We start from the raw sequence: 12,940 nt of genomic DNA, 5'->3' as shown, positions 1-12,940 counted from the left end.
TGTAACAATAATCAACTGATGATTTCTGATGCTACTTTATTAGAGTTGAAGTCATAAGTTTACATACACCTTAGCCAAATACATTTAAACTCAGTTTTTCACCATTCCTGACATTTAATCGTAGAAAACATTCCCTGTCTTTGGTCAGTTAGGATCACTAATTGATTCAAATGTTTTGGGTATTACACAAGCTTCTTACAATAAGTTGCTGGAATTTTGGCCCATTCTTCCAGTCAGAACTGGTGTAACTGAGTCAGGTTTGTAGGCCTCCTTGCTCGCACATGCTTTTTCAGTTCTGCCCACAAATTTTCCCCAAAATTTGTTTTAATGACTTCAACCTAAGTGTATGTAAACTTCTGACTTCAACTGTATATATTTGTCTAATACCTGTAATAAAGATGATCTGGAAAAGTGAGCAGGTGTGTCCATCTGGTCCCATGCCCAGCAACAGCATGTCAAAATCTGGAATTTGCTTTGTACTAAAAGCCTACAACAACAACATTTCAGTCACATTTAATATAAAAAAGACCATATGATTTGTATGCAATTTCTTAAAAAAAAAAATAAAAAAAAAAATTATTGAGTTTGGCAGCATAATTATCAGCACATTCTTGCACTGGTAAAGAAGGATCTATTGCCTAGATCCTATCTTCTGGAATGTTGATTTTATTAAACATATGATTATGTAAGACACAAAATGCAATCAGTACAGTTCACTATTATTGCATTATTGAAAGATTGCTACAGGTCTTGTAATAAAATCTGTATGATCTTATTTCTTCAGTGGAACACAAGAGATGAGAAATATTGAAGAATGTTGATGCTGCTCTTTTTCACATACGTTGAACGTGAATGGGAGCATTCCATAACATTCTGCTACACATCTCCTTTTGTGTTCCACAGAGAAAACAAGAAAGTCAAATGGGTTTGGAACATGAGGGTGAATAAATAATGACCGATTTTTGGGTGACCTTTTGGCTGAGAACTACCACTCTACAAGATTGTCACACAGTTAATAATGTGATAGTGAAAGTGTAGATTTACAGTTTAAAAAAGGACATAAATATTGATCAGTTTCTCACCCACACCTACCACTTCTGAAGACATGGATTAAACCACTGGAGTCGTTGGATTACTTTTATGTTTCCTTTATGTCCTTTTTTGAGCTTCAAAGTTCTGGTCACCATTCACTTGCGTTGTATGAACCAACAGAGCTGAAATATTCTTCTAAAAATCTTCGTTTGTGTTCTGCAGAGGAAAGAATGTCATACACACCTGGGATGTTTGAGGGTGAGTAAATGATGAGAGCGTTTTAATTTTTGGGTGAATTAACCCTTTAATATTAAAAGTCAGGTGGTGCGATTGACAGACTGGATAAATTAACTAGTTAACTGTCCTAATGAAATTAAGTTTGCCTGTGCAACAAGGGAAATTTGTGTTCTGAACAATTTGCACGTTATGTTTGTTTGACTGGGCAAGGAAGGTTTAATTAATCAAATTAATCGATGAGTATTGAATCAGAATATGAGTCGTAGTGTCAGAGCACTGAGAGGCTAGGCTATAAAACACAGGCATTTAAAGCACATATCAAAACCAACTACAGGAAACTACAATAAACTGACGGCAAATTTGCTGTCACTCAAAGTGTTTTCTGATTCAGATCAGGAGTGAAATTGCCTTTACACCACTGATCAGTGCATTACACCAACCCTCTGTTGCTCGATCAAGCAAACATCCAATCATCGGAAAAAGGTTGCATTCAGGGTAATGTAGTTTTCACTATTTGGACGTAAACCACTCCATTGCAAGCATAATTTGGTCTGAAAATGAGATCTTTTAAACCACATGATAAGTTCTCGTTCATAAATTGAACTGTTAGGAGCCTATTTATATCTAAAGATATAAAAATATAATATAATATTTAAATGTAATATTAATCGTATATTTAATATTTAGTGAATCACAGCCCTGACGTGAACATATTGAACGTACTCTAGAACATATATACATATTCACAACAGGCTTTTGGTTAGATCATTAGGCTAGACATACTAATGTAACTTATAAAACGAAAATATTCCATATACTTCCCTCATTTTCATTAACTAAACTAAAGCCTATTGTTTTTAGTCATCGCAATCAATATAAATACAATAATGTATGCACTGATTTTTAAGATTTTCTAAAATGACAAAGCCTTTTTTTTGTATTATTAAAAAAGCTTGTACGCAAGGCTCTCACTCAAGCTGCTCCATTTCACTAGATGGCGCTAGTGCGCGTTATTTATATGAACTAAATCAACTCACAAATGCGCCAGCAAGAAAACACTTGGTGTGAACATGGTGTTCACGTAGATAACTTTTATTTATGATTCTTTCGTTAAAGTATATTACTAATTAATATTGTTTTTATTTGTACAATCAGTTAATTCCGCTTGTTTCCATTCAGTTTTATTGAAACATTAGAAAATGGTGTCCACTCTTTACTCTTTTCAGTCTCAGTTAGCGTCCATCATGGATACACTGGTACGAACAGCTGTGTTGGAGATAAACAAGAAGGAGGAACATGAAGTGGACTTAGGGACTGGTGAAATCAAAAGTCAGGACAACGGTGAAGATGGCGAGTATCCCCTTTTATTCATTGTCTTTATCTAGAGAATTTTGGAACAACAACAATAAAAATAAATAAATTACTTCTAGGTATATTATAAATGTGTGACAATCAATATTTAAATATATACAATGGAAGTATAAAGTATTACATAGGAGGCCATGTCCACACTAATACATTTTCATTTGAAAGTGCATTAATTTAGCTACGCGTACGCTTCTCATTCACACTAGAACACCGTTTTCCTCCACCGAAAATGAAGCGTTTCGAAAACGTTCTCCGTTACCACATATCTTGCAAATCGATTACGTTAGACAGTGAAAATGGAGTAGTTGTCAATAAAGAAGTATAACCATTGCATTATAAGCCACATCCACACTAATATGTTTTTGTTTATAAAAAAAAAAAAAAACACATACATTTAGCTATATTTACACCTCTTATCCACACAAGAATGTCATTTTCCTCCACCGAATTTGAAAATGGAATCACTCTATTCCATTTTCAAATTCGGTGGCCAAACAAGTGGCCATAGTTATAGAAGTATTAACTATTCTATATTATATAGGCCATGTCCCTAATACGTTTCCATTTGAAAATGCATTGTTTTTGATACGTTTAAACCTCGTATTCAAACTAGTACATTGTTGTCCTCCACCAAAAACATAGCATTTTGGAAACGCTCTCCATTAATGTATACTTTGAAAAAAAAATTGCATTAGAAAGTGAAAACGTAGCTTGCACGTGGCCATCATTATAGAAGTAAATAGTATTATATAAGCCACATTCACACTAACATGTTGTCGTTTAAAAAAATGCATGAATTTCACTAAATTTACGCCTCTTATCCACACAAGAATGGCATTTTCCTCCACCGAAATCGGAGCGTTTAAAAAAAAATCTCCATTACTGCATATGGAAAGTGATTTTGTTAGGAAAATGAAATAAAGTGCAAGTGGACATAGCTACGGTTAAACCTCGTGTTCACACTAGTACGGCGTTTTCCTCCAAAAACTGAGTTTTTCAAAAATGCTCCCCATTACCGTATACTTTGAAAAACGATTGTGTTAGAAAGTGAAAATGGAGTAGTGTGCACGTGGCGTCGTTATAGAAGCATTAACCATTCACCGTTTTTCACCGGAGTAGTATGGACCTGGCCATAGATATAGAAGTTATATGTTATATGCAGTAGGCCACGTCCACACTAATGTTTTCATTTGAAAATGAAATTGCCACTTGTAGTTTTACATTACTTTCTCTTGACCACAGGCACCTGTGTCGCCCACTGTGGAGAAGCTGTGAGCCAGTCACCCATTAAGGATGTTCTTAATATGGTTCCTTATGTTGACAAAGGAATTCAAGAAAGCGAAACTGCAAGGGTCCTAGCTACAGCAGAATCACCAGAATTGAATAGAAACATCTCACCTGGAAAAATGCCATCTAAGGAATGTACGTCCGAAACTGGAAATAATTTTAGTCACCCATTGAGTTTAACCGTGTCAAAGTTTGTAAGAACTTGCAGCAACAATACTTTTTTAGGGGACAAGCATTTTGTTTGCACCTACTGTTCCAAGAGGTTCAGGTGTTTTAGTCAACTTGAGATACATCAGCGGAGTCACACGGGTGAGAAACCATATAGGTGCACTATCTGTGGAAAGAGGTATATTCAAAAAGGACACCTGTACACCCATCAGCGCACCCATACCGGAGAGAAGCCATATCGCTGTATGCTCTGTGGAAAAGGCTTCATTCAAAAATGTACTCTAGACATGCATCTGCTAAGTCACACTGGAGAAAAACCATTCACCTGTACAAAATGTGGCAAAGGCTTCACCAAAAAATGCAATCTTAATAAACACCTAGCTTGTCAGTCTTGCAACAGCATCAACTAATGAATGACAATAGACAGACATTGCATTTGATTTGTGCTCTTCATTTGTGTTTTATTATTTGTCTCACACACAGTTTGATATATTTCTTGTGGTAATGTATTATGTTGTGTACATCAGACTCCGTATTAAATTCAAAACATGCTCCGAAATATTGTAAGTCATCTGTTACGTTTTAGATTTTCTTTTACAGCAGACAACACCCTAGGCATATTTGACCTTATATTCCTAATGTAAAACGTAACTGATTTCTGGCATTACATGCCAAATGAGGAAGTTGTATATTTATATATATTAAAATAGTGAAGTAATGAAAAAAGAAGTTACTCTTCTGGTTTATACAATAGATTTAACATTTAAGTGATAGTTCAAAAATGAAAATTCTCTCATCATTTACTCGCCCTCATGCCATCCCAGATGTGTCTTGATTTTCTTCTGCAGAACACAATTTTTTTTATTTAGGAATATTTCACCTCTGTTGGTCCTCACAATTCAAGTGAATGGTGACCAGATCTCAGAAGCTCCAAAAATCACATAAAGGCAGCATAAATGTATCCATAAGACTCCAGTGTTAAATCCATATCTTCAGAGGTGATATAATAGGTGTCTGTGAGAAACAGATCAATATCCTTTTTTACTATTAATCTCCACGTTTAACTTGCCCAAACCAGTAGGTGGCTGAATGTGAAAGTGCTGATTTGCACTTAAAAAAAGACTTCAATATTGATCTGTTTCTCACACACACACCTATCAAGTCTCTTCTGAAGACATGGTTTAAACCACTGGATTAATTGTGGATTGCTTTTAATCTGCCTTCTTGTTCTCTCTCTCTCTCTCTCTCTCTCTAATATATACAGACAGTGTTGGGAGTAACAGAATACATGTAACAGAATTACGTATTTAAAATACAAACTATAAGTAACTATTCCACTACAGTTACAATTTAAATCATTGATACATTTCCGTTTAAAAAGTATTTTGATTACTGAACAGATTAATTTGCATTTTATTGTCATTTGTTTCATTTCATATTTAGTCCTTTCAGATGGAAAACATTTATACATATGAATGATGTGATCCAAAGTGCATTTGAACATCAGTGAAACACTTTCTTATGATGTGTTACATTCATACGAGCAGACAGAGAAGTAAGTTTGGAGCAGAAGAAATAGAAATAAACCTGGTGTAAATTGTCAGCTTTACGTTAAGCTAAAATGCTATTTGTAGACATTTTACATGAACGTTACCAGACACGATCATATTTTTTTTATCAAGAAAATTCACACTGGATCATAATTTATAGTAAGACCTTTGATATTAGGACAAAAATCATATTCTTTATACTAATTTTTGTATTGTTTTCCTGTAAAAATATCTGAAAATCCTTAAAACAAGACCAGTTTGATTGATCTTGTTTTAGAAACAACACTGCATAAGATATTAAGGTTTTTCAGAGAATGTATTTTTAACGTGTATTTTTTCTTACTGAACTGACAGAGTTTATAGTCAAAACAAGTGAAAAAAAATCTACCAGTGCAGAAGAAGTAATCCAAAGCATTTAGAAAACTTTTAGAGTAATCTAACGGAATACATTACAAATGACATTTTACAGCATGTAATCTGTAGTGGGATACATTTCAACAGTAACCCTCCCAACCCTGTATATTTATATATATAAAATTCCCGGGACTCAATGAAGAAATATTACATTTCAGTGTTTTCTCTATGAGGTCATTTCTATAAGGTGGTTTACGGTACTCCTCCCATGATCCTTTTCTGTCAAGCGCTGTTTATGTTGCATGACCATCGTATACAAACAGTGCCATTGTTAGTCAGGAGTAGCAAGAAGCAGCTTTCTTAAGGAATTTATAAAGCTGTCGGATCGAAATTGACCATTTCTGACACTGTTAAAAACTCCCGTGAATGATGGACGTCATGAATACTGTTGATTTTCAGACACAGTTAACATCCATAATGGAAATGCTGGCAAAGACAGCGATTGTTGAAATAGGCAAACTTTTCGAGGAGAATTCGTCTTTTGTGCGATTAGAGATATCACGATGTACAAATCAAATCGAGACTCTGCAACAGAAATGTAATTTACTGGAGAGTGAACTTCAATCAGCGCGAAAAACCGCATCTGAGAAGATGATGAACGGGACAGATGATGCATTCACACATTCAACACTCACAGGTCAAATATTAAACAGCTCTATATTTAGCTCTCAATGCGCGATGCATGTAGAAAATAGCAGGCTAATGTTGTGATCGAGACCCGCGGGTTTAACAAAGTTAAATAGAGAAACGGGTGGCTACATGTGGTGGTGTAGCGTATTTTTCAGGTTTAAAGCCCACAAAAAGTGAGACATGATTGACATGCCCTCATGTGGACTGGGTCATTCTCAGGAAACGGTGCTATTTGTGACCAGTTGTGAGTTACTAATTCACAAATGCAATAACATTTAGATGTCCCGATTATTCACCATTAGATTTAATGGGGAGAATTACAAAAAATAATTGGGCCTTACTGTAATTTTTTGAGCAAATGAAGAATTTTTTTTTTTTTTATTCCTCACTTTCTGAGTCATGCTGTTTATTTATCCTCTTTACAAATAATGGCTTGAACTTTCAGACATTCTTTTTAAGGGAGTGTCATCATAAACTTGTTTTTGACCACATGGTACAAACAAAGGTAAGTTCCTCTTATACTCTTTATCATTCATTAGTTCAACTCTGTCATAGGCAAATATGATAATATGATCAATCTTATACAGAAATATATTGCACAAAGTTCCCTCACAGTAGCTTTATCCATCCCTTATAAAAATAAACAATTGTTTTACTACAGTTGCTGTAGTTGAACTATGGTATTTGTAGTAAAACCATAACTATGGTAAAAAAATGAAATAAACATAATTATTTGTAAAAATAACAATAAAATAAAATGGTTACTACAGTTTTTACCACCAAAATGAGCTTGATAGAAGAATTGTAAACCATAGTTTTTTTTAAACCATGGTTTCCAACAAAAAACAAAACCATGCCCTTATGAAAAATAACCATGGTTTCAACATAGTAAACCTGCAGTGACCATGACTGTAGCAACCATTTTTTTGGTAAGAACCATTTTAAAAACTATGGTGTTACTATAGTAAAAGTATTTGTGTTTTCTTGGCAGAATGATTATGATTTTTATTACCATGGTTTTGGTTTTCCTGTATTTTAAATGTTGGTAACTGCTATTAACCAGTTTATTTAGTTCCAAGAAACTAAAGTCTAAATGGTTTTCTCAGTAATTTTCAGAATTACAACACTTGCTGTTGCCCAAAATATGAGTCTTCTTTCTTTTTAGATGAACATGATAAGCATGCTCTTTGATCTTGAAGGAAATTGCTGCATTTTAGTCCAAACACGTATCCTACACACAGTTTATGCATGCAGGAGAGAGAGATTTTGGCTATTAATTTATTTTAGATGGCAAGATGAATTTTTGAAATATTTTATATAAATCTTGAAAACATTTTTGGATCTCCACAAGTCTGCTTCATCTTTGGGAGCAATTTCCAAATGCCTGAAGGTGCCACGTTCATCTGTACAAACAATAGTACGCAAGTATAAACACTATGGGACCACACAGCCATCATATCACTCAGGTTGAAGATGCATTCTGTCTCCTAGGGATGCAAAAAGTGCAAATCAATCCCAGATCAACAGCAATGGACCTTGTGAAGATGCTGGAGGAAAAAGGTAGACAAGTATCTATATCCACAGTAAAACAAGTCTTATATCGACATAACCTGAAAGGCTGCTCTGCAAGGAAGAAGCCATTGCTCCCAAAACCACCATAAAAAGCCAGACTACAGTTTGCAAGTGCACATGGGGTCAAAGATCTTACTTTTTGGAGAAATGTCCTCTGATCTGATGAAACAAAAATTTAACTGTTTGGCCATAATGACCATCATTATATTTGGAGCCTTTGCAAGCCGAAGAACACCATCCCTACTGTGACACATTTGGGGGAGGATCATGTTATGGGGGTACTTTGCTGAGGAGGGACTGGTGCACTTCACAAAATAGATGGCATCATGAGGAAGGAAAATGATGTGGATATATTGAAGCAACATCTCAAGACATCATTCAGGAAGTTAAAGCTCATTCGCAAATGGACAATGACCCCAAGCATACCTCCAAATTGTGGCAAAATGGCTTAAAGACATCAAAGTCAAGATATTGGAGTGGCCATCACAAAGCCCTGACCTCAATCTGAAAATTTGCAGGCAGAACTGAAAAAGCATGTGCGAGCAAGGAGGCCTACAAACCTGACTGGAGGAATGGGCCAAAATTCCAGCAACTTATTGTGAGAAGCTTGTGGAAGGCTACTCAAAATATTGACCCATTTTAAATAATTTAAAGGCAATGACACCAAATACTAACAAAGTGCATGTAAACTTCTGGCCCACTGGAAGAAATAAAAAGCTGAAATAAATAATTCTCTCTACTATAATTCAGACATTTCACATTCTTAATATGAAGTAGTGATCCTAACTGACCTTAAGACAGGGAATGTTTTCTACAATTAAATGTCAGGAATTGTCAATAATAGTCTTTAAATGTATTTGGCTAAGGTGTATGTAAACTAGAATTGCGATATTCACCGATTGTGCGAAAAGGAGGCAGCAGAACGCAGGAAACGGAACTAAAAAATACAGTTTCTGCTCAGAACGAACCAAAACGTTAGTTTTAGTCCCTAATTATTACTGTGGTTTTACCACTAATATCATGTTTAAAATATGCTTCCTTTAGTAAAAACCATGGTTCATTTTGTGGTTAAGGTTTTACTACAAATACCATAGTTGATATATGTAGCAAAACAGTGGTTTATTTTCATAAGGGATGGATAAAGCTATTGCGAGGGACCCCCCCCCCCCCTTTTAAATGCTATCTGTTCATATTATAAATAAATGAATTTCAGATTTACTGTAACAGGGTTGAAATAATGTTGCATTTTAGGATTAGTCAGTACTACAGGTACATTTCAACCACATATTTGGGATTGGAGGTAATAGTTTTAACCATTAGAAAACCCCCTTATTTGATGACCACAAAGGGTAGTAATTTCTTAGCTGTAATCTTTTCAAATGAAATGATGAAAAGAAAAAAAAAACCTGAAATGTGTGGGCACAGTTTCCTGAGAATGACCTGTATACCTACAGTATATGGGTACATCCTAATGGATAAAGGACTGACAACATAAATATTGTTGCTTCAAACTTCAAAGGGTGATCCATGAGTTATCATGCCCTTCAGCAAGTTACAAAATTGCATGTTGTTTCAGGGAAACTGCCCCTGTAATAAGTTTACTGCAAGAGTGATTTAGTTTGGATTAGCTGAAACAGTTATTAACATTTGCATTTAAATTGAATTAATTCATGTAACAAATACAGTAACTAATGGCTACATGTTTTGCAGAAACTGGACATCGTCCTGCGATCAACAATGTCTTCGGTAAGGAATGGTGCATGAATATGTGGAGGCACGAGGAGTCAGATGTTGGTCAGAAGGAGGAGAAACATGTAGATTCTTCAGTCATCACTGGAGAGGTTGGTCTCACATGTACATGAACTTCTCTTATAATCAATGTTTGCAGGGCTTGACATTAACACCCACCATCCCACCCAATGTGGGTACAGATGTGTATGCCTTTCTTTTTTCTGCAGAACACAAATGTAGATTTTTAGAAGAATATTTCCTGTGTTAATGGCCTTAATATTAAAAATGCCACAGAAAACTAATAGAAGAACAATGATTAACTTTCATAAAGGCAAGTGCAGTTTAGAGTGGTTAAAGGGATTAAAAGGTGTTAAAATCTGGATTTCCATGGACAAATGGTTTGTTTTCCTCCTGTTTTATCCTACTCCTTTTCTAACTGCTCATGTTGCCTTCAGATATATATTCTAAGTGATGACTTTTATAATCAGGCCTGTGTCCTGCTAAACTCCAAATACAAATTTCTAAAGAAATGCATGTTTCTTAGTTACAGTTTCCAGTTACTTTATCACTTTTTGTTTGGCGGGGGATTTTGGCCAGTGAAAATGCTGAGTGGCTAGTGACTTTGGAATACCACTAGCCACAGTTGCCGGAGAGCCACAAAAATGATGTCAAGCCCTATCTGTTTGAATGCAGCTTACCAGATCTCTCTTTTTTCCATCTTTTAGCCAGTCAATTTAATTGATGATGAACCAGACATGATCATGATCAAGGAGGAGACTTTGGAGGAGTGTTCTATTAAAAATAAAACAGAAGAAGATCAGAGTAACATGTTGAGAGGTTTGTGGAGGGAGAATTTGAGAAGAGCTATTTTTAACATATTATAATATTATAATCTTTATTGTATTCTGATGCACTGGTTTTATTGCATTACAGGACCTGCTGCGGCCAGCAATGACAGATGTGTTGCCAAGACTTCTGATGATTTTATCACATACAGGCTACCTTCAGGTGACCAAGTGAAATCTAATGTACAGCAAAGACAACCCAAAAAGAAAATTCTTGACAGTCGACATTCTACACATGGAGATAATGCATCAGGGTCCAATTTGAACCATGATGAATTTGTTAAATTTTTTCCTAGCAATGTGAATTTCAATAGTACGCAAAACCAGACGTCTGTTTTAGAAGAGAAGAAGTTTGACTGTATATTATGTGGGAAAACCTTCAGCTATTTAAGCTATCTGAAAGTGCACATGAGGATACATTCTGGAGAAAAACCATATGTCTGTTCAGTTTGTGGTAAACGATTTGCCCAGAAAACATACCTCAGAATACACCAGCGCACTCACTCTGGTGAGAGGCCATACACGTGCATGGAGTGTGGCAAGAGTTTCTCTCAAAAGAGTTCTCTTAATGTACATCTCCGAAGCCACACTGGAGAAAAGCCTTATAATTGTGTCGAATGTGGTAAAAGCTATGCGTACAAATATGGTTTTAATACTCACCAGTGCGCTTGTTAGATTAGAATATGTGGAATGAAATTATTACTTTAAAAAAATGTTTTTAGTCTGAAACAAAACATGTTGCCCCATGATGTATTCAAAAGAGAAGTCTCTCCTGAAAGGTTACTGGAGACTTAATAAGTGAAAATATGTTTATGAAGATTCACAGCTATCAGGACATTATAGAATGTAAGGCTGTTGAACAGGGAATTTATTCAAAATGCTCTTGAATAATATTTTACCTGACATGAAATAAATGTAACCATGGAAACAGCTTTTATATTGTAATTGAAAACTGTTGTTTGCTTACATGTGTAGTAAATGGACTATTATATAACACTTACCAACACAAAAGAGAACAACTTTTTTTAATATCCATTGATTACAAGCAATGACTAATTGGACATTTGAAATCTGCTTTGATTTTAAATCGTTTTAAATCATTTTAAAACCATTGTTGTTGTTATGATCCACTCAACTGATTTTCTAAATAAAATATTACACTTTGTTTTAAATTTGCAGCAACTGATAATCAGAGATGCATTTTTTTTTTTCATGTTTAAGCATATTTTCAATTAACAGTATACAAAATCATAAAGAAACTTTAACCACACCTAATAAGTGTTTCATCTAGAAAACATTTCATATACAGTAATTGCCTTTCTCAATGAAATTCACTTGAAAATTTTGTCACTTTTGTCATGTCACACAATTATATTTTTTAAAAGCTACTGTAATGATAAAAAAATTGTACAAACTGCACTCTTAGAACAGAATGTTCAAGAGTTTTTTTCCTCAACAGAAAATCTACACTCACCTAAAGGATTATTATGAACACATACTAATACTGTGTTTGACCCCCTTTCGCCTTCAGAACTGCCTTAATTCTACGTGGCATTGATTCAACAAGGTGCTGAAAGCATTCTTTAGAAATGTTGGCCCATATTGATAGGATAGCATCTTGTAGTTGATGGAGATTTGTGGGATGCACATCCAGGGCACGAAGCTCCCGTTCCACCACATCCCAAAGATGCTCTATTGGGTTGAGATCTGGTGACTGTGGGGGCCATTTTAGTACAGTGAACTCATTGTCATGTTCAAGAAACCAATTTGAAATGATTCGAGCTTTGTGACATGGGGCATTATCCTGCTGGAAGTAGCCATCAGAGGATGGGTACATGGTGGCCATAAAGGGATGGACATGGTCAGAAACAATGCTCAGGTAGGCCGTGGCATTTAAACGATGCCCAATTGGCACTAAGGGGCCTAAAGTGTGCCAAGAAAACATCCCCCACACCATTACACCACCACCAGCAGCCTGCACAGTGGTAACAAGGCATGATGGATCCATGTTCTCATTCTGTTTACGCCAAATTCTGACTCTACCATCTGAATGTCTCAACAGAAATCGAGACTCATCAGACCAGGCAACATTTTTCCAGTCTTCAA

The 12,940-nt window shown here is 35.4% G+C and overlaps 2 protein-coding genes across 2 annotated transcripts in view; both read left to right on the top strand.

Moving 5' to 3' along the window:
• The first annotated feature begins 2,301 nt into the window (after window positions 1–2,301).
• Window positions 2,302–4,644, top strand: LOC127648421 (gastrula zinc finger protein XlCGF64.1-like). The gene is made up of 2 exons (XM_052133096.1): window positions 2,302–2,619; window positions 3,880–4,644. Exons 1-2 carry the CDS (start codon window positions 2,469–2,471, stop codon window positions 4,500–4,502), a joined length of 774 nt encoding a protein of 257 aa, XP_051989056.1. The 5' UTR covers window positions 2,302–2,468; the 3' UTR covers window positions 4,503–4,644.
• Window positions 4,645–6,276: 1,632 nt separating this feature from the next.
• The window catches only part of LOC127648415 (uncharacterized), a 41,491-nt gene continuing 34,827 nt past the window's right edge, over window positions 6,277–12,940 (top strand). The window contains exons 1-2 of the mRNA XM_052133084.1: window positions 6,277–6,693; window positions 9,969–10,099. Of these exons, the coding sequence (XP_051989044.1) occupies window positions 6,423–6,693; window positions 9,969–10,099 (402 nt within the window). The 5' untranslated portion in view covers window positions 6,277–6,422. The remainder of the gene's footprint in view (window positions 6,694–9,968; window positions 10,100–12,940) is intronic.

This window comes from Xyrauchen texanus, chromosome 8 (genome assembly GCF_025860055.1).
Source record: "Xyrauchen texanus isolate HMW12.3.18 chromosome 8, RBS_HiC_50CHRs, whole genome shotgun sequence".
Classification (NCBI taxonomy): domain Eukaryota; kingdom Metazoa; phylum Chordata; class Actinopteri; order Cypriniformes; family Catostomidae; genus Xyrauchen; species Xyrauchen texanus.
Note: the sequence above shows the minus strand (reverse complement) of the source record. Positions and strands in the feature narration are given on the sequence as shown.